Below are 27047 nucleotides of genomic sequence, written 5' to 3'. Positions count from 1 at the left end.
CCGCTCCGATACTTGCCCATGTTTGGTGATCAGGATCTGGGACGGAGTTTGGGTGCATAAGGGGTGCTTGCTAGGGGGAGTTTGGGGGACAGGTGCGGGCTCTGCCATGGGTCAGGGGATTGCAGTACAGGAGAGGGTATGGATGGGAGGGACTTTAGCACATCAGCATAGTACACAAGAGAAAGGAGATGCAGTGACTTCTGATAGACAGAGAATCGAAGAGAAAACTATTAAATACTAAAAAAGTGAGAGGCAGAGTTTGAGACAGGAACTGTCTGTAGAATATTTCACACTTGTACACATACAGAGGAACGGTGGTGTCTAAGCATTGACCATCTAGGAATTGGGAGGCCTGTCCCTTTAAGAACTCAAGCCGAGGAGCCCGCGCCCTGCTCGGGGGCTGACAGGCAGCGTCCAGGTAAAATAAAGAAAAAAAGACTTTGCACCCATGGAAAACCAATTTTTACAAGGACATCAGGTGGCTTGTCCTGCTGGGTGACTGTTCCCACCTCTCCCCCTCCGTAAACGGGGGTTTTGTCCATGCACAGATTCTGGCAGTGTCCCCCCGCCCGGGGTTAACCAAGGCTACCACCCCCCACCCCCCGATTTTTTAAATTTTGCACATCTTATGCAGCTAAAGAAAGAAGATTGATGCCTCCAGCCAGTAAATTTCTGCCCCATGATCAGAACCTGACACCCCCCCCCTGCAATTTGCCACCCTTCATCATTTTAAACACCTCCGAAGAGGAGGAAGCAAATCTGAGGAGGCAGTGAGGGCAGAGAGAGGGCAGCGGCTACAACGAGGCATACTGAGTTTGCTCAGTTCGGGTGCGCATGCTCAGTGCACCCAAAGTAGCAAATTCTGAGAAGTTAGTGTTTTGCTCCCTACATGCCACAGGACTCCTTGTCACATCGCCTATTAAACCATCTTGTTAGTCTTTAAAGTGCTACATGGTCTTTCCTTTTGTTATGGCTACCCCTCTGAAACTCTGGCCTTAGAGTGGCAGATAGCTAGGGTTGCCAGATAGTTTAACAATAAATGCTGAATAACCCCACCCCCTCCTCCAAAAAAGGGGGGAATTCTGTTGGGAAAAAAAGCTGCAGCTCCACCCATAATCCACACAGCTCCACTTCCAGCGCTGGCTTCACTGGTTTAGAAGCTCAGCTCTTTGGAGCAGGGATTGTCTCTGAGTTTGCACAGCACCTAGCACGGGCGGGGCGGCGGGGGGGGGGGGGGAGGGTTGGGGCGGCGGGGGGGGGGGGGTTGATGTTGATGCCTTTAGGAGCTCTGGTCAGAAACGCAGCACACACACCCAAAGGGAAAGAGTCGCTCTGCCCTGCAAATTCCTACCTTGTAGGCCTGGGCAGCCTCCTCTATGGGCACCGCGGTGTGGGACCGATGAGCCTGGGCCTCCCTGCAGATCACGCAGATGAGCTCTCGGTCCTGGTTACAGAAGAGTTTGAAAGCCTCCCGGTGCGCCGGGCACAGCCCCGCTCCGGCCGCCTGGTCGCTCAGCTGCTGGGCGATCCCCGCAATGTTCCCCAGCTGCCTGTTAGCCCACACGGCTGGGGGAAGGTCTCCCTGCACTGGGGGCAGGACAGATCTGGGTCAGGGCCAGCCCAGCACTGGCCGATGCAGGCGCGGCAGAAGTTGTGCCCGCACCCCAAGGACACGGGATCCTTAAAGAAGCGCAGGCAGACGGGGCAAGTCACCTCCTCCCGCAGGCTGCTCAGCGGGCTCGCAGCCGCCATGAGTCCCTGCGGGGAGGGGGGGGCGGTCCCGTGTCTGAGCTCAGGCTCCGAGCCGCTCGCTCGCTCCTCGGGGGTCCCGCTGGGCTTTCCCTCCCCGGAGCGACTCGCCCCTTTGTGTCCTGAGCTGGAGCGGGGAGGAAATGGGACCTGGCGGCCGCTTCTCCCGCGCTGGCGTCGGACTCCCGTTTGCAAGCCGGGTCCCTTCGCTACCTGCCCCGCCCGCGGTGCTGCGCTCGGGACTCAAGGGGGCAGCGGCCGTGGCCCCGCCCCCTTTCCCGGGCAGAGGGAGGCGGCGAGCGGAGGGGCGGGGTCTCCTGGCAGGGGAAAGGAGCATCAGCTGAGCCATTGTGACGCGGTAAGGGGGCGGGGCTATGCACAGGTGGGTCTCTGGGGCGCCCGGCAGGTCCAGCAGCAGGTGAGCGGCCCCCCCCCCGCCCTTTGCACGGAGCCACGCGGGCCCTTAGATCTCCAGGGCAGCGCCCCGCGGCACCAGCTGGGCTGGGAATCAGCTGATCCCGGTGCCGGGGGCTCGGCCTGTTACACGGGGCCGGAGCCACGTGGGCCGCAGCGCTCTGCGCGGGAACCCGGAGTAAGGGGGCAGAAGAACATGGGGGGGGGATTTCCAAGAGCCGGTCGCGCGGGGGCGGGATCTGCGCTGAGCCCGGCGGGAGATTGGCAGGGGCGAGAGTTTGATGCAGCGTCACAAACACCAGACACCCCCCCCCCCCATGTCCGCTGGGTCCTTTGGTTTCTTCCGCGCCCCCCTCCCGCCCTCTCCTCGGCTCCTCCGCGCCCCTCCCCGCGGCGAGTAGCCAAGTAGCCAGGGCTCCGTCAGAACTCGCGCCTCAGAGCGTGCGGCGCATGCGCAGGGTCAGACGCTCCGGCGTTCGCAGAGGGGTGGGCGGGGCCTGATCAGGGACGGGGGACTGATGGGGGGGAGGTCGAGCTGAAAAACCGGCCAGGAAGACACGGAATGGAGGGAGGAGTCAGACCGCGCGTGCGCAGCGCGTCAGTGACTCCGGTCCAAGACACGCGCCAGGGTTTAGCTCAGACCGGGAGCTGCCTGGCCACGGCCCCGCCCAGCGGGGTTGGACTACCCGGGCCGGGCTCAGCTGTAACCGCCTGGCCGGGGGCGGGGCGCGGGGCAGGTTTGATCTGCAGCCCCTGTGAACCCGCCGCGGCCCGGCCTGGCTCTAGGGCCGGAGAATCCCAGGGACCCAGCCACCCGGGGCGGGGCCTGACCGGGCATCTCCGGGTTTGAACTAAGCCCTGGCGGTGGATCGGAACCGGAGTGACTAACCTACTGCGCACGCGCGCTCTAACCCCGCACCCCTCCCATCCGCAGCGCCCCGGCCGGGTTTTCAGCGCGTCCCGCCTTTGTCAGTCTCTCCCTGCCCCTGCTCAGGCCCCGCCCGCCCCGCTGCGATTGGCTCCTGGGCGGAGCCCGCGCGCGAACAGAAGGCGGCAGCGGCTTTCCCGCTGTCACCGCGCATGCGCCGCGCGCAGAAAGGCGCGAATTCTGAGGGAGCTGTTAGTGCCGTTACTCGCTGCTTCGGGAAGCGCTTGATGGGGACCTGAGGGGAGGCGCGAGGTGACGGGGGGCAGTGTGGGCGGAGCTAGTGACGTGTGGGGAGGGGGGGGCTGATAAATCGCTTGTGGGCAGTGGGGGAGGTTTTTCTCTGGGACCCAAACCAGGGGCTGCGTGTGGGGGTGGGGAAATCATGTGACACCGACACCCAAGATAAAACTAAGGGGGGGTATTTGCAGTGTGTGTAACAAAGCAGGTGGGGGGGAAGGAGCCAGTGACTTGTTCCCTCTGCTGCCCCATCTGACATTTCCCTCCCCCTCCTTGCTGCCCCCTCCCTTCCCTCTTCTCCTGCGGGTGGTCTGGCTCCTGCGCTTCCTGAAGGAACAGAAGTTTGATGCTGTGTGGATGCCAGCAGGAGGGTTTGTTATGCCCAGTGCTGGGCGTGGGGGGGTCACTTGGCATTTCAGGCTCAGTGAGATGCTGCCCAGCCATGGATTCCAATAGATTACAGAGGGTGCCAATGAGCGGAGAGAAGCGATGGGGCGGGAGATCCCAAGCACCTGGATCGGTCCCAACGGCATGAAACCGATTATCTGAAAGGTTAGATGAGTGTTCCGCTCTGCTCTGGGTTACATGTTGCTATTACACAGGTCTTAGCCCTCAAAATCCTCCTCTTGCAATGTATAAGTTAAGTCCAGATTTCAGGTCCGTGGGAATGACGGGTGGCACTTTGCGGACATGTTTGCCTGCAGGTACGTTCCTAGATGGTCTTAAAGTACAGAGAACAGTAAACAACACCGCAATGACAACTGTGTGTGTAGTTTATCAACGTGTCCCCTTGAGCTCGGCTTGGCATCTGTGAGGGACGGATGACATAACTCATGTTGACTTGTTAGCCTTCTCCCTGAACCCTGGTTGGCGTTTGGGGAGGATGTACTGTTATCTTTTCCTCTACCAGGGAGCAGACTTTGAGACTCCTCTCTGTGAGTTATGTGCCAAAACTCGTGATGAGTCCTGAATTACTGCTCTCCTCCTGGGATTGTACAGTCTTGGCTTGTTTATGCCTGGTAAGGAAGAATCAACCTTGTTTGTTTACCTCAACTTTTCTTTAGCCATGTGTTGTCCATTGTTTGGCCCCTCCAGTTTGGTCATATGTGAAAGATTCTTAACAGACAGTGTGGTCAAGATTTTACATATATATTATTGGGATTTTGGCTCTTCACTGCCCCAGGGAGATGTGACGCTGGGTGCCAGGAGAAGGGAGTGTCCTCAGGCCAGTCAGAGAGGGGCAGGTCGATCTGGCACCTCACCTGTGTAGAAGGGGTGTGTGTGTGTGTGTGTCTGGGGGTGTTCACCACTGACTGCATGATCTATGTGCATGGAGCTGGTCACGGTACCATTGTGCAAAAAGTCAGGGGTCCCAGAGGGTATTCTGTGCTTGCAGTTTCTGCATCCCTTGGTCCATGTCCCATCGTAGTATTTCCTATCTGTACTGCAGTGTTTCATGCTACACTTTTGTACTTGCATTTCCTGCGGAATTTTATTCTTTTGGATCTTCTGGTATCAAGATGATAGATTTCCTGAGTTGGCATCAGAACTCTTGTACCTAAACCCATATTCAGGCAAGTGAATCTGCAGCTTTTAAAAAAAAAAAAAAAAAAAAAAAAAAAAAAAAAAAAAAAAAATCAGAAACACTGGGCACTGAGAACTGAATTCCATTGTTGCAGATGCAGTAAAGTTGAAACTCAAACCAGGTGTTGAGAGTAATGAATATGGATTTGGGGGTCTCACTTGTTGTCATGTTACTGGATTTTAAGGAGATCAGACAGACCACTTTGAAAAGGTACTAATGGGGGCAGAATTCCCACCCTACAGTCTGTACAAAGGGGCCATGTGAGATGTCAAATGAAAACTTATTTTCTACTCTGTGTTGATGCTGGAAGATTCTGAGACAGAATTGTAGAACCATAGAGCTGGAAGAGACTTAGAACATAGGTTCCCAAACTGGGGTATGTGCCCCCATGTGGGGGCGTGAAGAAATTCCAGGAGGGGCACGAGATGACCCAGTTCCTCTCCCCCTCCCCCCCCAAGAAAGAGCCTGGCTGGTGTTACCTCACCCAAATTTTATCTTTTACTTGGTGACTTCCTGAGGTCTGTGTCCCTCTCTCCTCCTGGGGCTATAGATGCTTCAGAGAGCCACTTAGAAAAGGTGCAAATTTGGAGCTGACTTTGAAAAGGTGCTAATTTCCCCCGGACAATTGGGGCTGCGGGGGAGCTCTGCTCCTTGAATATTCATTGAATAAAGGCTGGAATGGGGGCAGAATTTCAAACAGCTGCTAGCTCAAAGTCAGGAAGCAGCACAGGGAATAAGTGGCACACTTGCTCTCTGAGACCCTGGACTTGGTTACCGGACCCCCAGGTACCAGCTTAGCTGTCTTTTTCCCCATCCAGACCCCCACGAGTACCCTGCCCCCTTGCCAAGAACCCCACAAGTACCCTGCCCCTCGTCCAGAACCCAAACCACCATGAGTACCCTGCCCTCCCTACCCAAACCCCCATGAGTACCCTGTCCCTGCCCAAACCTCCACAAGTACCCTACCCCCCCATCCAGACCCCAAATCCCCATGAATACCATGTCCCCCTGCTCAAACTTTGACGAGTACATTGCCCAGGGCCCCACGAGGACCCTCCTCCTGTCCGGACACCTACCCCCAGCATGCTCCTGTAGCCTATTTTCCACCCCGATTGTGTACCCCATCTCTATCTCACTGACTGGCAGCCCTGTCTCGCACACTGGATCCCTCATTTTTGGCCCCACCTCGGAGTGTAGAGGGGCCCACAAATTCCACTAACCCTGGAACGCCAGAAAAATTATTCTGGCCTGAGCCCTTGAACCTCAGTCCTACCTACCCTCCCCGCATGGGGCTGGAGTGCCAGGAGAGGAAGGTGTCTCAGTTGTGGCCACAGCAGTGGGATTTGGGGGGGCTAGGAGGCTTTGGGGGTTTTTTGCATCTCACTTGTGTGGTCCCCGATTGATTTTTCTGGGGTTCAGTGACCCCTGACCCAAAACAGTTTCCCTGCTCTTCCCATAAATAAAGACAATTCTGAAACATTTGTGTTTGAAATATATTATCTAAAAATGAAGTCTGGCCCCACTGTGCAATGGACCAAAGCCCCTTGGGAAACTTCCCCAATCATAGTTATGCAATATTAGAACTGAAAAGGACCCCAAGATATCCTCAAGTCCAGTCCGCTGCCCTCACAAGACAAACACTTTGCCTAATGGTGCTAAGTCTGAGAGGAGGCCTCCTGTTGCCGCCCCCAGCCTGAGGCAACCAGGGCTTCTTCCTCCCCTCTGAGAAGGGAGCAACAGAGGCCGGGCTAAAGGTTTTGTGCTGGGGCTGGAGGCTTAAGCCTGAGCTGTCGGCCTCAGTGGGCCTTGCTTCTTCGCCCCACTCCTGCCTTGCTGCCTCCTTTGGCCAGCAGCGCACAGGGGGCAGCTAGGAGAACCGGCCGCCGTGGGCAGAGGAGGCCAAGGCACAAGCCTCTCGGGGGCAACAGGCCTGGGGAACTCTAGCTTTTCCAGGCTCACTCCAAGGGGCTTTCTGTGGTGCTGGGAGGGGAGGGATGCCAGGCCCAGGCCAGTGCGAGAAGGGGCAGTGCCTGCCAGAGCAGAAAGGGTTGCTGCAGAATGTGAGACATGACGTTTCTGCCTGGTTTCACTCAGAGGACCTTCCCTTGCTTCTACGGCCTCTTCTCCTGTTACCTGAGAGACTGAAATGGGGCCATTCTTGTGGTAAAAGTGTGCGTAGGCCTCTCCACACAGACCAGAGCACCCCATTGGGGACAGGACAGAGCCTTGAATCAAGCATTTGAGAACACGCTGATCCTCTATCCTGTGACAGGGTATTGTGGGAGGGACACTGTACACAGAGTGGCTAGCTCAGTTGGTAGAGTATGTGACTCTTAATTTCAAAGTCATAGGTTCAAGCCCCATGCTAGACAATGCCCTCCCTTCAGTTACATTCTCTGTATATAAGGCAATTCAGTTTTAGCTTTCTCCAGCTCTCAGGTAGGAAAAGTCTCTGATTTCTCTAGTAGAACCCAGGAGGGAGGACACTAACTGACATTTCCAGCCTCATAGGAGAGCAGAATCAAATTCCCCAAAGAAAGAAGGGGGGGGGGGGAGGCCCTCCTCAGTATCTGATTGTCTCCCTTCAGCATTCTGAAACTTCCTGTACTTTGGCATCAGCTCTGTGATGGGACAATAAGAGCATGTCTACATTGGAGTGTTGTTTGGAAATAAAGTGCCTGTCTACACAGCAAGCTGTTATTTCAAATTAAGTACAAGTTGGCAGACTTCCTACTCTGACTCCAGTAACCCCCATTTCATGAAGAGTAAGGGAAGTCAAAGGGATAGTTCTCTTCCTTCCACTACCTGCTATCCATAGCACCAAAAGACAAATTAAGCTATTTCAACTTCAGCTACACAAATAAGTAGCTGAAGTTGTGTATTTTAGTTTGACTTTTGCCCTGCTGTGTAAACATGCCCTAAATGAGCTACTAGTTAAGAAGCTGGCAAAGGATCACTTCCCATGGTATTATAGTGCCAGGGAAGGGTACACACCGGGGCAGAAGGCAAAACATCTGGGGGTGTGAGAGACAGGAGTGGGCCTGAGGGAGCAGAGAAAGAATTGAATGGAGAAAGGGGGGGGGGGGCTCTTGCCACCTGGGTTTGACACAGACCTTTTGCATGGCAGACAAAAGGGATAACACCACAGCGCAGAAGCAACAGGACAGAGGAAATTTTTAAATGAAAGCTTCAAACCCCCCACTTGCAGAGAACTGAACACAGATCTCCGGAGCCCTTAAAGGGGCACGGGCTGGCTACAGTGCCCGTGCCAGATGCAAGCCTGCCAGCATCCAGCCAGCAGACACTGCACCTGGCATGGCTCGAGCCAGCCACCCGCTGCCACCCAGCCCTCCGCCTCTTCCCGGGACCAGGCTGGCAGCTCCCAGGAGCCTGCCCAGGTCTGCAAGAGACGGGCACCCGCCTGGTCTAGTGCGGACATCGTGGACCTCATCCACGACCTCCGCACTAGACACAGGAAAGTGGCCGTCTAGGGCAGGATAGCTGCCAGCCTGGCCACCCAGGAGCAGGCTGGCATGAAAATCAAGGTAGTCCACTGAGGCCCCCGACCCTGAGCCCTGAGCTTAGAAGGGCCATACTGTGTCAGACCAAAGGTCCATCTAGCCCAGTAGCCTGTCTGTCAACAGCAGCCAACACTAGGTACCTTGGAGGGGATGGACCGAAAACAATGACCAAGCCATTTGTCTTGTCCCATCCATCTCCAGCCTTCCACAAACAGAGGCCAGGGACACCATTCCTACCCCCTGGCTAATAGCACTCCATGGACCCAACCTCCATGACTTTATCTCACTTCTCTTTAAACTCTGTTCTAGTTCTAGCCTTCACAGCCTCCTGCAGCAAGGAGTTCCACAGGTTGACTATTTGCTTTGTGAAGAACTTTCTGTTGTTAGTTTGAAGCCTGCTACCCATTCATTTCATTTGGTGTCCTCTAGTCCTTCTATTATGGGAACTAATGAAGAACTTTTCTTTATGCACCCTCTCCACACCACTCATGCTTTTATAGACCTCTATCATATCCCCCCTCAGTCTCCTCTTTTCTAAGCTGAGAAGTCCCAGTCTCTTTAGCCTCTCTTTATATGGGACCTGTTCCAAACCCCTGATATTGTAGTTGCCCTCCCCACTCCCACCCTCTCTCTTCCCCTCTCCCACCTCCTTTTCCCAGTCTCCCCGAGTTTTGTTCAATAAAGAGTTTCTATTTCTGAACACACGTGTCCTTTATTTTGTACATCAGGAAGGGGGGCTAGGGAGGGGTAAGTGGAAGGAGGTGAGGGAGGAATGGGGTACGAGCCCCCGATGGGGAGGACTCGGCTGGCTCTGCGGGCTCCTCGGGGTGGAAGCTCTCCTGAAGCCCCTCGATTGACCCCCTTTCCGGATGGCAGCCTGCAGCAAGTGCAGCCGGTCTGATGGCCGAGTGCTGTGATGTGCCGAGTGTGGGCACTCAGGGCACTCCAAGCCAGGACTGCTTTGCAAGCGGGGAGCCCCTGAGAACTATCTGTCCGGGGTGGGGGTCTGGTCCCTTTAAGCACAGCCCTCGGCTAGCCTGAGACAGCAGCTCCATACTCTAAGTCCTAATCTGATGCCTAGCGGCACTGTTTCTGGCCCTCCTTAACCTCAGTTCAGGGTCCACTCAGTGTGGATATGCTAATTTGAATTCGCAAAACACTAATTCGAACTAGTTTTTAAGTCTAGATGCGCTAATTCGAATTAGCTTAGTTCGAATTAGTGCTGTAGTGTAGACATACCTAAAGGGATGTTCCCATGTCTGTCATGGGCAGCATCTTTTGTTATTCATGGGCTCTGGGAATTCATATCCAGAGCACCAGGAGGCAGGAATCAGCACCAGACCGACACAGATACCCACGGAGGAAGAAGCAGCAAACAGATAAATGCACCAAGTGAGCAGACAGTCCTGCAGGGGCACATTCAGCTCACTTGGGGAAGATGTCTGGGAAAGCCACAAAGGATAGATATTAACTCATGCACAGACACGGATGCTCAAGGCCTTTCTACACATGGATCTCAGCCAGCAATTCATGATCCAGGAGAAACACAAACAAGCCCAACCTCAACAAGGCCACACAGGAGTCTGCCTCCTAACACAGCCCTCCCACTGCCAGTCCCTGCTGATCCATAGCCACAAGCTCTTACCAGATGCTCCTGGCTTTTCCCTTCTGCTGTTTTCCTTCTCAGCAGCTTTTCTCTCTCCTCCCTCAGAGTCTTCAAATGAGTCTCCAATTTTTCCTGAAGAAACAGAAATAAGCACGAGGGCAAACCACATTAGATTGGGAGCCTATTTGTCTGCCTTTAAGAGAGTCCCAGTTTTGTGGAGCTCTGCCCCTGTTCAGCAAGGAGTCAGCCCTGGACATGGCTTTGTCCATAGAAAAATACACAGGAGGAGATTGCGGATGCAGTAGGACACCTACGAGCATGGGGGACAGATCGGTGGTGGCACCTTCATAAAGAATGATGCAGGTGGTTAACAATACTAATCATGTAACCGATTACAATTTTACCAGTGACAGTATTTTTTAATCTGCTGACAGGCAAGGTTGGTAGTGGAAATGGGCTCTCCTGGGGCCAGGGATTTCTTGCGAGGTCTGCCGGGGTGGCCACAAGAACTGCTGGCCAATGGGAACTCCCAGCAGCTGCAGACTGACGTTAGCTGCCAGAGGCAAGTGGGCACTTCAGGGGCAGTGGGGAGTTTAACCAGTAATTGGCACCGATAAACATTAGCTCATCAGTTAACCAGTTTGAACTCTTGCTACAATCCAGTTGAATCCCAGTTCTTCCTGGCATAGACCTGTGCTTCCTGAAACCCTGCTATGGGTGGAGTGAAGGCGCTCAGGGCCCCACACAGCATCCAGTCCAGCAACCTCATCTAGTGCCAGTTGCTGCATCAGAGTTTAACCCCTCAGGGTATGTCTACACTACCCCCCTAGTTCGAACTAGGGGGGTAATGTATGCATACCGAACTTGATAATGAAGCCCGGGATTTGAATTTCCCAGGCTTCATTAGCATAAAGCCGGCTCCGCCATTTTTAAAAGCCGGCTTGTTCGAACCCCGTGCCGCGCGGCTACACGTGGCACGGGCTAGATAGTTCGAACTACGTAATTATTCCGAACTATCTGTACGCCCCGGCCAGAGGCTACTTCCGCTTCTCGGAGCCCGGGCCGGCTCGCAGGTGGGGTGGGGGGAGGCTGCGGCGGGTGCGTGCATGGGGTGCTGGGACTGGCCCTTTGTTGCGGGGGCAGGGCCAAGGGATGCCCACGTGGGCCAGTCCCAGCTTCTGCCCAGCGCATCTGGTTGGTCCCGGGGTGGTGCGCGGAAGGGGGTGGGGAATGCTCACCTGAGAGGTGGTGCCACTGTGGGCTCCTGCCCAGGCACTGAACATGTGCAGTGGTTCTGGCGCAGCCCTTGCCCGTCTCTCTGCCCGCGCGCTGTGAGTGCCCCGAGGGGGACGTGGCTCCGCAGCAGAGGTGGCTTCACATGGACTTGGCGGGGGTGGGGTAGATGCAGGGGGCAGGGCTAGGGTGGGGTCTGGGCAGACTCAGGTCTGGTGGGAGGTGGGGCACCAGGTAAACTCTGCAACACCGAGAGCAAAGCCCCAGCGTGGGGGGCAGGGGGATTAACAGCGGCTGCTGGAGGAGGAAAGGGAAGTTCCCTTTTGAAAGGGGAGGATTGTGGCCGCAGCCCCGCACTTCTGAAATTCCCCGGTGCCGGCCAGTGCAGGCCACGTAGGGCCGAAGGTGCGTGTGATGCCACAGCCCAGGACTTTAAAACCGCGCGGCCCAGCGTTTCACTGCTTGGTTTGGCACGTGGCCTGGAGCCTGGGCCGGGCCGCCCTGCACACTGGAAGGGAGAAGGTGGATGGCAGAGGAAGGGGCTCGAGCTGAGGGGAGGAGGGGCAGGTCAGGAGGAGAAAGAGGAGGTGAGACAAATGCCAGGGGGCTAAGTGAAGACACTGAGGAAAAGGGCAGGAGGGAGGTGTCAGTGGGAGGGAGACAGGGTGATGCTAGGAGAGGAGAGGGTAAGGGCATTGGTGGCTAAAGGGGGAGGGGGAGGTGCTGGGAGAAAGCTCGAAAGGAGGGGTGGGCGTGAGGAAGGCAGGGATGGAGGAAGGCATGTGTGAGGGAACAGGGGCATGAGGGGAATGTGGGGGCAGAGGATGGTGAGGGGGTGGGCATCAGGGAAAGAGAGTGCAGGGCAGGGGGCTTAAAGCAGCTTCCCCAGGGGGATGAGGCACGAGTCAGAGAGTGGCACTGGCAAGGGGCCTTTTTTATTTGCTTCAACATTTATTTTAATCCCTTATTCACCTGGGAGGCGCAGAGCAGGCTCAGGAGGCGGCAGACCCCCCTGCACTTCGCCCGGCCCACTCGAGTTGTATGTTTGTGCTCCCTGCATTTTAAAGGTGTTTAAAGGTAAAGTTAATGTCATGGCAACGTCTTCCCCCAGCGCAGCTCTAGGTTATGACAAGAGGTGGTTAGTGACTGAGAGAAACCAGGTGGGAGGGGATGAGGAGGGAAAAGTAAATCTCACTTTCAGTTTGTGTCTCCTGGGGCGGGGATGAGGCTGCAGAGATGTTGGCTCCATTGCTGGGAGGTGCCCAAGCTAGAGAGGACATGGAAAGTTTCAGACCTTTTCATACTAAACACTTGAGTGTGTCTCTGTCTGGTCTCTGATACAAGTGAAATGCAGAGTTCAGCGTGGGGACATTGTTATAAAGAGGAGAGCCTGGAATCTCACCTCTCTTATCCCTTCCCCACCAGACACTCTGCCCTCTGCGTTGGAGAAAGCAAGAGGAAAATCCCTGGGAGCTTTCAGACAGGGTGAGTTTGCTGGTGGAAATTCTTTAAATGATGAGAAAATTCCTGTGAACACATCTTCATGGGATTGTCATTGAAGTTACCAACCAGATCCAGCGACCACGGTGCACACAGCCCTAAATCTCACCCACTGATCAGTGAGGAGACCCAGGGGCGCTGCACGGGGACCTGCAGACACTTTGCGGAACACTGATCTATGAGGTGTGATGCTAAAGGGGTGAAGCTAAAGCACACAACGGACAGCACCTTCAGGCTCAGATTTCACTGCTCAGTAAGTTTCAAACAATATATAGGCTGAAAAGCTGGGAGCTGTCTGGCTTCCAAGGTATCAGTTTGTTCATGGTGAGAAATTGCTGGATCCCCAAGGGCTCTTTGGTCTAGTGCAGGCCTGGGCAAAATACAGCCCATGGGCCGGATCTAGCTAGCCAGGCCATCGGATCTGGCTCACTGATGCTTGTTGAGAAATGGGCTAGTTCCGTGCTTGCCACTTCCCACCTGCAAGCCACTAAAAGCAAAGGTGAAACAGGAAGGCTACAGGCACTGCTTCCACCCCCAGGAAAATCTCATTGGCTGGTCTCTGGCCAGAAAGGAAGCACTGTGCCTCTCCCATCTGGCTCATAGTTATTCACACACCCACATGGCCCCGCAGTCTGTGCGAGGATTGGACAGGCTCCCTGCCTGCCTCAGAGAGGTGCTTGGCTGCTGGTCGGGAGTCACTCAGGTAAGTCTCCTGGCCAAAGCTTGCCTCTGGCACCCCTACCTCTGCCTTTCCCTCCTAATTCTCGGCCCCTCCCACTTCACATATCCAAACTCTTAGTTCTCTTCCTGTATTCAAGTATGCAAGAAGCTATTCATGGTCAGAAACCCTCACCCCCTTATTTGCCCACTCAGCCACTCTCTAAATTAACTTTTCTTTAAATATCTCATGAGTAGTTGGCTAATACAGTGTCCCAGATCACACCTGCCTCCTTCACCCAAAGTCCTTCCCAGACTCTTCTTTCCCTCCTGCATCCCAAACCCTCACCCAAAACTCCCTTCTTCTTCCAGTGTCCATCCTATACCCTGTATCTCTTGCTTAATGTCTTGGAAGAGTGCAGCCCTCCACCACTTTCCAAAATCTTGGAGTTCCCTCCTCCGCTCCCCCACCATCAAAATGAATTGCCCACCCCTGGTCTAGTGGATATAGTTCAGTGAGAGTCAATAACTGAAAGCTGCAGCTGGAGAATTTCAGGCTAGAGAGGAGGCACAAATATTTGATGGGTAAGAGGATTAGCTGCTGAAACAAATGAGCAAAGAACTGGTGGGTTTTCCATCTCTTGATGTCTTCAAATCAACACTGGGCGACTTTCTAGAAAACATGCTGTGGGGGAACAAACTTTGAGCCTGGGTAGCTGGGCTAAGTGTAATCGCTTGTGCAGCAGAGGGGACAGACTGCATGGCTAAGGATAGTTTCTGTTGCCATGAATCTGAATTTTAAGGTTTTATCCTGCAAACGCTCAGCACACGTGTTTAATAATATGTATCTGAATACTCATATTAACTTCACTTCCTGTCTGTTGTGGAGAGAGTTTATAAAGTCTGTCAGATGAGAGAACCAAAGTTTGGGCTGCAAATCAATGCATGAAGACTAAGGATTATAAATACTACAGCCCAAATTAAATTTAACCTATGTCCATGTTCAGGCAGATGAATATGTGGCTTGTTAGCAGAAACACTGGGTGCTGAGAACTGAATCCCATTGTTGCAGGCAAGGTAATGTAACTGAAGCCAGGTATTGAGAGAAATCAATATAGCTTTTGGATCTAACTTGTGTGTGGTGTTTATGGAATATCTAGACTCAGCGTAGAGTCCAGCATGTTTTACATCGGGGACAGAGTCTGGACAGAATTGGGGTGTGGAAAGGATTAAAACCCTTTTTGAAATGTCTCCAATTCCCCTTCTCCCCCTGCCAGGCTGCAGAACACCCATGTCTGACTCCAGCTCAGCCCCTGGCCTGCAGAGCCAGGGACAGGAAATGGCCGTGGTGGAGCCAGTGAACTTTGAGGAGGTGGCTGTGTATTTTTCTGAGGAGGAATGGGCTCTGCTGGACCCGGGCCAGAGAGCCCTCTACAGGGATGTGATGCAGGAGAATTACGAAGCTGTGAGCTGGCTGGGTGAGGATTCCTGTCCCCTTGTGTAACAAAAGCTGGGTGTGCTCTGGAGCAGCTGGGTTGTGTTTGGTTCAGGGTCCTTTATTGCCCAAACCCCCAATATCAGCAATATCTGCCCCAGTAATCCTGGGTCCTGTGTGAGAGGAGGTTCAGTGACATAATAGTGGTGCTGCTCTTCCCACAGCCAAGGTCTCATTGTGGTTCCCACCATCTTGCCCATTTTGTGCATTGGCCAGCGGTGTCAGTGGAAGGGCCCAGGCAGGTACCAGAGTTGTGGGACTGGGTGCAGCTGCTCTTAGTGTCTGCAGGGTCCCCTTGTGCTATTGTGCTGAGCCCCTGGAAGGAAGGTGCCAACTCAGAGTCCTTCCCTGCCTCTGGTAGATTCTGTGTAAGCCAGAGGGGCACCAAATGGCAGGCTCGACTGGCCACAAGAGGAGGGCTGCTGCTGCTGGCAGAGTCGAACCAAGGCTGCAGAAGGGGAGCTGAGCTGCAGGAGCATCTATGAGCAGCAGAGAAGCAGCCCAGCCTGTCTCCACTTTGGCTGGCCACAGAAACAGGCCAGCACTGCCCTGGCTGTCTGCAGGACTGACAGCTGTTGTGGACAGCTAACAGGGCCTACCCAGGCACAGTCAGTCAGTATCAGGAGTGTGGAGCATAGGCAGGGCCTGAAGTGGCCAGCCAAGGATTCATTTTCCTGATCAGACAATTCCCCTGCCTCCTTCTGGCTCAAGTAGAGCATCTGAGCCCAAGAGCAGGGCAATTCCATCCCCCAGTCAAGAGCTTTGTGGGCAGAGCCCATAGGGCTCTAGAGCTGTGCTGGATCCTTTCCCTCCCAGCCCTAGAGACCTGACATGTCAGCTCAAATATGAGTCCTGGCTAGGGGCATCTGTCAGTCCTGGAAGTCCTAGAGCTCTCTCCTTATGATCAGTGTGTTCCTGTCCTGCCCAAGTATGGAACAGGCCCTAAAGGAGACTGAGTTGTATCCTGTAAGAGTGCAGCAGAGCGCTCAGTTCCCCATGGGAGTCTTCTGGGCTATTCCCAACATGGTAGTGGTACAGGGGCAGGATGGAATTAGTGTGTCCTGGGATCTTGTACCAGCCAGAGACCAGTCTCTGGAAGGTTGGGAAGGAGCCTCTCTGGGTAGGAGACTCAGATCCTGGCTTTAGAAGCAGGAATGGGACAGACCTTAATGAACAAGATTAGCACTTGGTTAATTGCTCTCGAAATAGGATTTCAAGTCTCCAAAGCTCATGTGCTCTCCTGGGTGGAGCGAAGGGAAGAGCTGCAGATCCCGGATCTCCAAGGCTGTGAGGAAGGGGAGATCATCAGTGACACCCACACAGGTGAGATATCAGCTAATCTGACTCAAACCAATTTCTGTGTTTGCATAGCAGATGTTGCTTCTGTGTTTTCATCAAGTCTGACTGGCCCTTCAGCCTGTCTCAACTCCAGTCTGAGAGTGCCGGATGGGGAAAGAGTGATTGGGGAGCAGGGTGAACTCAGCTCATGATTATTGAATATTTCCAGCTGTTCTTTGGGTTTGTCCCCCATTTTCTGTTCACCATTCAGAATTTTTCTTTCAGCTCAGTTCAGGGAATTACTCCTGTGTGGTTTCTCTCTTCATCCCAGCAGGTGATGGGATGCTCAATGAGAACAGTGAGAGGAGTCTTCAGGAGGAAGGACCTGAGCAAATGGCTCCATTTGGGCTATTAGTGGAAAGATGTGAAGGGCATGTTTCTCAGAGTCCTGAGCAAGGAGAGACTTGTGAGAGTCAGCGTAGTCTACAATGGCAGCAGGGAAACCGTCCAGGAGCAGGACAGGATAAATCCAGTCAGAGGATCAGAAGGTTGAAAACAAACACAGAAACTGTTCAAAAGAAAATCCCCCATCAACATTCACCTTGTGCTTGCAGTGACAGTACAACTCCTGTTAAACATGAAAGAGCCCAAACAGGAGAGAAACCCTTCAGCTGCTCTGACTGTGGAAAAAACTTCAGAAAGAACTCAAACCTTGTTATCCATAAGAGAGCCTGCACAGGGGAGAAACCCTTCAGCTGCTCTGACTGTGGGAAAAGCTTCAGTCACAGGTCAGGCCTTGTTAGACATAGGAGAGACCACACAGGAGAGAAACACTTCAGCTGCTCTGACTGTGGGAAAAGATTCAATGACCTGTCACAGCTTGTTATCCATAGGAGAGTTCACACGGGAGAGAAACCCTTCAGCTGCTCTGACTGTGGCAAAAGCTTCAGTCAGACCTCAACCCTTGTTAGACATAGGAGAGTCCACACAGGAGAGAAACCCTTCAGCTGCTCTGACTGTGGGAAAAGCTTCAGTCAGACCTCAACCCTTGTTAGCCATAGGAGAGTTCACACGGGAGAGAAACCCTTCAGCTGCTCTGACTGTGGGAAAAGCTTCAGTCACAGGTCAGGCCTTGTTAGACATAGGAGAGTCCACACAGGAGAGAAACACTTCAGCTGCTCTGACTGTGGGAAAAGCCTTAGTCGGCGGTCACACCTCGTTACGCATAGGAGAACCCACACACAAGAGAAACCTTTCAGCTCCTGTGACTGTGGGAAAAGGTTCAGTGACAGGTCACAGCTTGTTATCCATAGGAGAGCCCACACAGGAGAGAAACCCTTCAGCTGCTCTGACTGTGAGAAAAGCTTCAGTCAGACCTCAACCCTTGTTATCCATAGGAGAGCTCATACAGGGGAGAAACCTTTCAGCTGCTCTGAGTGTGGGAAAAGCTTCAGTCGGAGGTCACAGCTTGTTATCCATAGGAGAGTTCACACGGGAGAGAAACCCTTCAGCTGCTTTGACTGTGGGAAAAGATTCAATAACCGGTCACAGCTTATTATCCATAGGAGAGTTCACACGGGAGAGAAACCCATCAGCTGCTTTGACTGTGGGAAAAGCTTCAGTTACAGGTCATACCTTGTTATCCATAGGAGAGCCCACACAGGAGAGAAACCCTTCAGCTGCTTTGACTGTGGGAAAAGCTTCAGTCGGAGGTCACACCTTGTTAATCATATTAGAGTCCACACAGGAGAGAAACCCTTCAGCTGCTCTGACTGTGGGAAAAGATTCAATAACCGGTCACAGCTTGTTATCCATAGGAGAGTTCACACGGGAGAGAAACCCTTCAGCTGCTTTGACTGTGGGAAAAGCTTCAGTCGGCGGTCATACCTTGTTATCCATAGGAGAGCCCACACAGGAGAGAAACCCTTCAGTTGCTCTGACTGTGGGAAAAGATTCAGTGACTGGTCACAGCTTGTTATCCATAAGAGAGTTCACACGGGAGAGAAACCCTTCAGCTGCTCTGACTGTGGGAAAAACTTCAGTCAGTCCTCAACCCTTGTTATCCATAGGAGAGCCCACACAGGGGAGAAACCCTTCAGCTGCTCTGATTGTGGGAAAAACTTCAGTCAGACCTCAACCCTTGTTAGCCATAGGAGAGTTCACACGGGAGAGAAACCCTTCAGCTGCTCTGACTGTGGGAAAAGCTTCAGTCGGCGGTCATACCTTGTTATCCATAGCAGAGCCCACACAGGAGAGAAACCCTTCAGATGCTCTGACTGTGGGAAAAGCTTCAGTCAGAGGTCATACCTTGTTATCCATAAGAGAACCCACACAGGGGAGAAACCCTTCAGCTGCTCTGACTGTGGGAAATGCTTCAGTGACAGGTCATACTTTGTTAGACATAGGAGAGCTCACACAGGAGAGAAACCATTCAGCTGCTCTGATTGTGGGAAATGCTTCAGTCAGAGGTCACACCTTGTTAGTCATAGGAGAGCTCACACAGGAGAGAAACCCTTCAGCTGCTCTGACTGTGGGAAATGCTTCAGTCAGAGGTTGCAACTGGTTAGACATAGGAAAACCCACATGCAAGAAACCATTCAGCTGTTCTGACTGTAGGAAATGCTGCAGTCAGAGGTCACAGTTTGTTGTCCATAAGAGAACTCTCACAAGAGTGAAATCCTTCAAGTGCTCTGACTTTGGGAAATGTTATTGCGAGATTTCAAGCCTTGTTGCATGTCATTGAAGCCACACATTTGAGAAACCCTATAGTGGTGGTGAGCAAAATTTTCTCTGATGGCACAATCTAGCCTGCCTAAGGCTTTGATCCTGTCCACAAGGTAATGCCAGGCCCCACCTCCAAATGAGCATGTGCTGAGGGGGAAGGAGCTTAGCCCCACCCCTTCGTTGTGTTGTGTAACTTCTAGAGAGGAGGCAGCGCTAGGCTGAGTCCTTGCCACACAACCTGAGGCTGGCATTAGAGGCACTGCTGCCACTGCACTGCTGGCCTCCAGGGCTACATGGCCATGTCAGGGGTGCCTCTGCATGGCTGCAGCAGTAGCATCTCTGGCCCTGGATTGAATGGCTATGTCTACACTGGCATGATTTTCCGAAAATGCTTTTAATGGAATTTTTTCCATTAAAAGCATTTTCGGAAAATTGTGTCTAGATTGGCAATCTAGACGCGCATTTCTGCAAAAAAAGCCCCGATCACCATTTTCGCGATAGGGGCTTTTTTGCAGAAAACAGTACTGTGTTGTTTACACTGGCCCTCTTGCGCAAATCATTTTCACAAGAGTGCTTTTGCCCGAATGGGAGCAGAACAGTATTTCCGCAAGAACACTGATGATCTTACATGAGATTGTCAGTGTTCTTGCGGAAATTCAAATGGCCAGTGTAGACAAGTGGCAAGTTTTTCCACAAAATCAACTTGCCAGTCTATGCACAGCCATTGGTTGCAGCAGTTGTGCCTCTGGTGTCCGGGGCTGGTCCTGGTCTTTGTGGCTGCTGCTGCAACAGCAGAGCCTCCCTCCGGGGTGACCAGGACAGTGTGGCTGCAGATGTTGCTGCATGGGGGCCCAAATCCAGGTAATATTTGCTTTCCTCCCCAGATACTCCCTCCCAATCTCCTCAATTCCCTTTCCCCTGGCAGCCAGCACCCCCAACTTGCTCTGGCACCCTCCTTTTTTCTTGTACCCTCCCCCTGGCCAGATAGCTGCCTGCTTCTGCATCCCAGATCCTTCCTCAAGACTCCAACCCTTTCTTCAGCCCCCTGTTACATTATTGGATTTTAAGGTGAGCATACAGATCACTTTCTGTGATCATGGGGAATTGTTTGCTTCAAATTTGGTACAAAGTGGGCCATGTGAGATATCAAATGAAAGCTGATATTGTGTTGATTCTATGTATGGTATTCATGTACTTGTTTGGAGTTTGTATGGGGAGTTATGACTATGGGCTCTGTTGATGCTGTGTATGGACTGCCTGTCATGGGCAAAGAATGTCCAATGAGTGACTATGCTAATCAGTATGGATCCAAGGACAGTGGCTCTCCGGGTGGCCAATACACAGCTGAGGAATGCATGTGGTAAGCTGCAAAGCAGCCAGGTTACAGTGGCTGCTGGCATATGAAACAGGTCACTTGACCATGTGACTAGGTCCAGCTTGGAAGACACCAGGAATGAATATCAAACATCATGAGGGCGGCTCCATCTTGTCTTCAGTCTTGCTACTTATCCCAGATGAAGCCTTGCTAAGGACAGAGACAAGGGGAATGAGTGCTGACCCATCCTGATATACTATGTATGCCAAAGACTTTTATGCTAGCAGTTTTTAACATCTCTGCTAAGATCCTGCATCAAGAATTTGCTGATTGATGTATATAATGTATTAACAACCTTACTCTCAACCTTTTTTTTCTTTTATTAATAAACCTTTAGATTCTAAAGGATTGGTCCCCTATGATCTTGTGGGTAAGATCTAAAGTATAAATTGACCAGAGATTCATCACTGGTTCTTTGGAACCGGGTGAATCTGTTCTGGGTTGGAGAGATTGGGCTCTATAACCTCTCACCTGTGTGTAAGACCAGGGCTGATTGTGGCACAGGAAGAGCTGGGGTATCTGAGAGGTTTTACTTATGTGGCTTCCTATAGGTGGACTGGCAGATAAAGTGCTCTGTATAACTGGTTTGTGGCCTATTTCGGAAAGGTCTCCAGTCAAGGGCTGTAAGCAGTCCTGGTTTTGAGCAATTTGACCTGAGTGGATTCCCTCATCAGTGCCCAGACCCAGCCCTGCCCTCTCCAAACCTGTAGACTACTGTTGCTAATGGAAACTCACTGTTAATTACGTAATTAGTCAAGCCATTTTGCTAGGGCTGCATCTGGGGAGTTACATTTAAATTACTGAAGAGATTAAACCTTTTAACTTTCTCATGTTAGTTGATCAAACTTTATTGTATATTATGTAAAATATTTATGTTGAATACATACAAAAAAAACAATGTTTTTACTTATTGTAAGGGTGGAGAACCTTTTTTGTATTGGGAGCCACTCATCCACAGAAAAATCAGTTGGAGAACACTCGAAGATGTGGCCCCTGACTGAGACACCTCAGTCTTTTGGCATTCACAGGGTGAGGGGAAGAGACAGGGAGCACTGAAGTTCAGGGCTTCTCATAGGCTTCTCATAGGCCAGATTTACTTTTCTGGGGTTCCAGAGTTAGAGGATTTTTTGGATCTCCTTAGGCTCTAGGGTGGAAACAAAAGTTTGCTGACCTGACTCTGCACTGAGCTAGTGCTATGTGCCATGTAGCTTCCTGCAGAGCTGCGGACAACATTTAAGTCCTGTAGTCACTCTCTGACATACCTGAAGAAGGTCTCCAAGAAGCCCTGAGGGTTGGATTGCTGCTGACCTTGGAAGGCAGCCTGAAGAAAGTGCTGTATCAGTAGTAAATGCCTTGATAGGTTTCCTCACCGTATTGTTTTGACAGATGCCCCACCCCTCCCTTAGGCCTTGCTCCCAACCCCACCCGCTTCCACCACCAGGCTACGTCTATACTGGCATGATTTTCCAGAAATGCTTAAAATGGAACAGTTTTCTGTTATAAGTATTTCTGGAAAAAGCGCATCTACATTGGCAGGATGCTTTTCTGGAAAAGCACTTTTCCCAGAAAAGCGTCCATGCCAATGTAGACGCGCTTTTCCGCAAAAAAGCCCCGATCATCATTTTCGCGATCAGGGCTTTTTTGCGGAAAACACTACTGTGCTGTCTACACTGGCCCTTTTCCGGAAAAAGGACTTTTGCCCGAACAGGAGCAGCATAGTATTTCTGGAAAAGCGGCTGATTTCTTACAGTAGATCATCAGTGCTTTTCTGGAAATTCAAGGGGCCAGTATAGACAGCTGGCAAGTTATTCCGGAAAAACGGCTGCTTTTCCGGAATAAGTGGCTAGTGTAGACACAGCCCCAGTGTTACCAAAAGACAGACAACGTAGAGGATCATGAGTCTTACATGTGTAACATCTTGTCTCCAGAGTAGGGGGAGGTCTATGCATTTTATGCGAGAAGGAAAACAAACCCCCTTTTCCTGGTCTTTGGTCTGTTCTAGTCTTCCTGGCATGGGAGTGGGAGCCTGGGCCTGCCCACTCCACTGGACTCCTCCCAGGGACCCTACAGGAAGAGCAGCTGGCAGGGCTTCTAATACCACTACCTCTCCATGGGCCACTTCACCCACCACTTCCTTTTATTAGCCTCTGCCTTTTATCTTGGGGTTCAGCTTGGCTGTGCTCTGCACCTCTCAGAACTCTACCCCCTGCTGCCTGGGAGGAAACATTCTATAGGGACCGGGAGGCCTTAAGTAGCAACAGGTGCTTAATTAATACCTGTTGCAGGCTGATTCCTAATTAGGCCTTCATTATCTGCCCTGATTACTGGGCTGTATTCAGGTGAGGCTAATTGGGAAACAAGAGGGTATTAACCCCTCCTCCCAATATGGCTGCTTTCTATAGGATTTTGTAGACTCTGTGAGGCCTTGGTAGTTCCCTGCTCTAGGTGTGCTGCACATTCTTCTACTCCCCTTCTCTCTCCTTTTTTGGGTGAGGGGTGCCTGTGGAGTGGGTTGCCTTTTTGTGTCTAGCAGGCCCTGGCTACCATTACATTATAGGCCAGGCCCCCTTTTCCACCTGCTTTTCTAGCTATTGAGGGTGTGTGGGGTCTTTCCTGCCCTGCTTCTGGGTGGGGGGAGCTCTCTCCTATCTCTTTCAGGGACTATTGTCCCCCCCTTTCTCCACTTCAGTAGGCCTGACCTCCACCATTCCTGCTGTTGCTGCTTTCTCTGAGGCAGAGGAGGTAAGGGGGCTGCTTTAGGGCAGCCTCTGGAGTTCTCTCTTCTCCCACAGCTTGTCCTGTGTTGGGGATGTAGGGAATAATTCCGGACACCCTGGCTGTGTCTACTTGATAAAGTATACTTGGTTGCTAGGTGTTTTAATGCAACTGAGAAAAGAACAAATTAATAGTAAAGAGAAATTCATCTCTGGGTTTCATCTTAAGGTTACAGTGTAGAGGGAAGGGCAACCATTGACTTAGTACAGAGAAGTTTAACTAAACAACAAAACAAAGAAAATTACCTGATTACTTCTAAAGAGATATTTCCGGTCTACCCATACTCGTGCTTCAAGGTCCAGTCTATTTCCATGCCCTGTATTCTTTGTAGGTAAGGTAATTCTGCCTAGTTCAATTAATCTTTTTTTCTCCAGCTCCTGACTTAAAACTCACACGAAGAAACATAGCAGGCAGGTATCTCTTCTAATTCAAATGTCAATACTATCTTATTGGTTCTTCTGGCTTCCTGCCCACACTTTCTAGCTACCTTGGTTGAACCTTTTAGTTACTGAATATGGAGATGTTTAGAAAAGGCCAGCACTCCTCCTGTCCGTCACACACCTCTCAAATCACAGACTGGGCCAGACGGGTGGTCCACACTGGCTGTGATTTTTTTTCTGGCAGTTTAGACAAAAACATAATATACCTGCTCACACTAAATTCACTGCTGAATACACAAAGAACTAAACAAGCTCCCCTGTGTGCATGGAACACAATGATTTAGATATAGGGAGAGTTTTAACTGGCTTAGTCCAGAAAACTTTCACGGGAGAGTGCATTAGCCATTTTGTTAGAAGCTCCTGAGATGTGTGGTATGTCAAAGACAAGGTCTTGGGGAGCCAAACTCCACCAAAGGAGTTTCTTGTTAGTCTCTTTGACTGTGTGAAACCACTTCAGAGCAGAATGGTCAGTCTGCAGATGGAAGTGCTGTCTGCAAATACACGGTCATAGCTTCTCTAGAGCGTATATGATGGCATAGCATTCCTTCTCGGAGACAGACCAGTGGCTTTCCTGCTCTGAGAGTTTTTTACTGAAGAACAGAATAGGGTGGAAATGTTGATCTGGCCAGTATGAAACCCTCTCTCAGTTCTTACCCCAGACATTTGTGTTTCTTTTTCCAATTTATCTTTGCCTAGGACTGTGGTTTTACTGTGCAGAGGTCTTCCCAAGGGCACATCTGCTTCTCCACAGTCCATGGCTGCCCAGCAGCTTTTGTAACCCTGAGCAAGCACCTTACCAAACTGTCTTTCTTTAGAGACTGGGCCAGCCAGACTCTGCTCTCAGATTTGGAGGGTAACCAAGAAGAAATAAATTGCTTAATGCAAATAAATGCAAGATTTATTAGATATTACAGGTGATATAAAAAGAAAAGGCAAGAGAAGGCTTATAACATCTCTTTGGATTGCTGGTGACTCCTGACTCCCAGAGCTCGGGGAGAGTGTGAGGGTCTCATAGTTGAGCCATGGGGTTCAGAATCAAACCAGCCCCTATGTGTGGGATGTGCAGTTGTGCTGGAATCTGGTTACTCATGTCCATGGACAATAGGAAACAAACAGTCTGGTGGGCCACACAGAGAATCTTTTTGGAATGATGTACAGGTGACTGAGGCCCCTGTCTTACTGCCTACAGCAAATCCTCCAGGTACTGCACAGTACTGGGTGGACATAGTGTCACTTGTGCAGCAGCAGGCCACAGAATCTCACCCACCCTTTCCTAGAATAATCCTCTCACCTATATCTCAGATATTGAAGCCTTCATATAGTTTGAAGACCCCAAGATACAGAGAATCCTCCAGCTGTGATCTGTACCCCATGCTACAGAGAAAAGTGAAAAAACCTTTGGGTTTTGAACAGACACTTGAAGGTACAGGAGGCCTGGGCCCCTGCAGCTTCCTGCCTTGCCAGGTCTGACATTTTGAGAAGTCCAGTAGGAAGAGAGAAGGGCCACTGGAGGGGCTTAGCCCCTGGCTGGCTCTACCTGTGAACAGCAGGAAGGAGACACCCCTGCCCCTGGGGAATGTGGTGCTGGGTGTGAGTCCCAATGCTCCCTGTGCAAAGAGAAAATGAAGGGGAGGGGCTCCTATGCTCTACCCTTGCAGAATCACCCACCTGAGGCTACGTCTACACTGGCCCCTTTTCCGGAAGGGGCATGTAAATTTCACTAGTCGTCGTAGGGAAATCCGCGGGGGATTTAAATATCCCCCGCGGCATTTAAATAAAAATGTCCGCCGCTTTTTTCCGGCTTTTAAAAAAGCCGGAAAAGAGCGTCTAGACTGACCCCGATCCTCCGGAAAAAGTGCCCTTTTCCGGAGGCTCTTATTCTTACTTCTTACTTTGAAGTAAGAATAAGAGCCTCCGGAAAAGGGCACTTTTTCCGGAGGATCGGGGCCAGTCTAGACGCTCTTTTCCGGCTTTTTTAAAAGCCGGAAAAAAGCGGCGGACATTTTTATTTAAATGCCGCGGGGGATATTTAAATCCCCCGCGGATTTCCCTACGACGACTAGTGAAATTTACATGCCCCTTCCGGAAAAGGGGCCAGTGTAGACGTAGCCTGAGAGAACAAAATCAGTTTGTGGCCTATTGTGCACAATGGGGAATACAAATGTGACGGGAGAGGCTGTGGACGGCAGAGACCCAGCATGTCCCCTGTCTTGTCACTAGAAACACCCTGCTGTGCTGAGGGTAATGGGGCTATTCCCAGGCAGGTATCATCTGTGCACTGTAGGCTCCAGCTGTTCAGTGATGCCGCCTCAGCTTCACCAGGGTCCTTTAGCTCTTCAGCCTAACGCTCTCCCCAATGAGCTATTTTGGCAGATGCACCCTCAGCTCTGAGGCTGCTACTTCTCTCTCAGGGCGTTTTTCTCCTCAGCAGTGCACAAGAGAGAAGCTGTTGCCGCTGGCCCTGCAAGGCAAGATGAGCTTTGCCTGCTCCCCTCAGCCTGACTCGCTACTTGGTCCCATTTCCGCTTCCCTTCCCAGTCTGACCCAGTTGCCAAAAGGGGCTGCAGCTGCTGCTGACAGGGAAGATGCTGGGAGGCAAGATGCTGGCAACAAGAGATTCCAGATGCTTCTTTGCTCTGGTTCTCAATGTGCCATGCCAGCTGCCAGCCACCTTGACCAAACCTCAGACCAGCTGGACTAGCAGCCCACATCACAGCGAGTCACTAGTGGCCCAATCAGACAAGAATGTTTGGCAGCTACAGAAGTGCCTTTGTGAAAAGGCCACTTGTGAGTAGGGTTCCTATAGGCTGACTAGCACAGTTGATTAGAGCATGGTGCTACTAATGCTCAAGGTATGGGTTCAAGCCCCATGTTGGCCACAAGGCTGCTTAGATATCTGCTATGGACAAGGGAGCAGAAAACAAGCAAAAGGCTTTGCAGGAAGCAGGCCAAAGAGCTGGTATGGAGAGGTTCCTGTACTTACTGCATGGCTAAAAGGGCCTTAGCCTGGCATGCTTTCCCCACTAGCAGATAAAACTCTTCTCTTCCCTCCATTCTCCCCAACGGGGTGAACGGGGTGACCTGATGCCTAAATTGCTGCTGTAGTAGCTATCCCAAAGCTCCCCAGCCCAAACCACAGCGAGGCCTCAATATGTTCAGGCCTGCAGCATGTGCCCAGCACACAGAGCTGCTGCCAACTGCCTGGCCACCTGCTTCAGTGGCCAAACAGCTGCCCCCTGAACCCACTCCTGCTCAAGTCTCCCCTGCCCCTGATCCTCTGGCTTCTCCCCATAGCTGCGGATGTCCCTGCACATGTGGCAGTGGGACCACCTGAGGCAGGTGCCAGTCCCATCCCTGAGCCCCCTTCTTCCCCTTTCCACCAGCCTCTCCCCAGTTCTACATTCTACATTCCCCACATAAAAAACACAAATTTTGTTCTTTCAATGGAAAAGTCCTGTTTGTTTTACCAGCAGGCAAAGGGGGAGAGGAAAGTGGGAAGGGCAGGCAGTGGAAGGTGCGTGTGGGGGAAG

The 27047-nt window shown here is 51.9% G+C and overlaps 1 protein-coding gene and 1 pseudogene across 7 annotated transcripts in view; one reads left to right on the top strand and one right to left on the bottom strand.

Annotated features, from left to right (window-relative positions):
- LOC142821652 (zinc finger protein RFP-like) overlaps window positions 1-2558 on the bottom strand; it is a 29424-nt pseudogene extending 26866 nt beyond the window's left edge. The window contains exon 1 of the transcript XR_016347335.1: window positions 1352-2558. The product of XR_016347335.1 is annotated as a zinc finger protein RFP-like (transcript). The remainder of the gene's footprint in view (window positions 1-1351) is intronic.
- LOC142821520 (uncharacterized) lies at window positions 2127-21239 on the top strand. 6 transcript variants are annotated; one of them, XM_089770921.1, is made up of 5 exons: window positions 2150-2167; window positions 12699-12758; window positions 14708-14908; window positions 16135-16248; window positions 16535-21237. In XM_089770921.1, exons 3-5 carry the CDS (start codon window positions 14722-14724, stop codon window positions 18811-18813), a joined length of 2580 nt encoding a protein of 859 aa, XP_089627047.1. In that variant the 5' UTR covers window positions 2150-2167; window positions 12699-12758; window positions 14708-14721; the 3' UTR covers window positions 18814-21237. The 6 variants fall into 6 exon arrangements, with proteins under 6 accessions (XP_089627044.1, XP_089627047.1, XP_075768799.2 ...); XM_075912684.2 differs by lacking the exon at window positions 2150-2167 and adding an exon at window positions 6260-10403; XM_089770918.1 differs by having other exon boundaries at window positions 2127-2167; window positions 12699-14908; window positions 16535-21238.
- Window positions 21240-27047: the final 5808 nt, after the last annotated feature.

The sequence above is a fragment of the Pelodiscus sinensis genome, chromosome 19 (genome assembly GCF_052426305.1).
Source record: "Pelodiscus sinensis isolate ZL-2025 chromosome 19, ASM5242630v1, whole genome shotgun sequence".
Taxonomy (NCBI): Eukaryota; Metazoa; Chordata; order Testudines; family Trionychidae; genus Pelodiscus; species Pelodiscus sinensis.
This window is presented reverse-complemented; position numbering and strand designations above follow the sequence as displayed.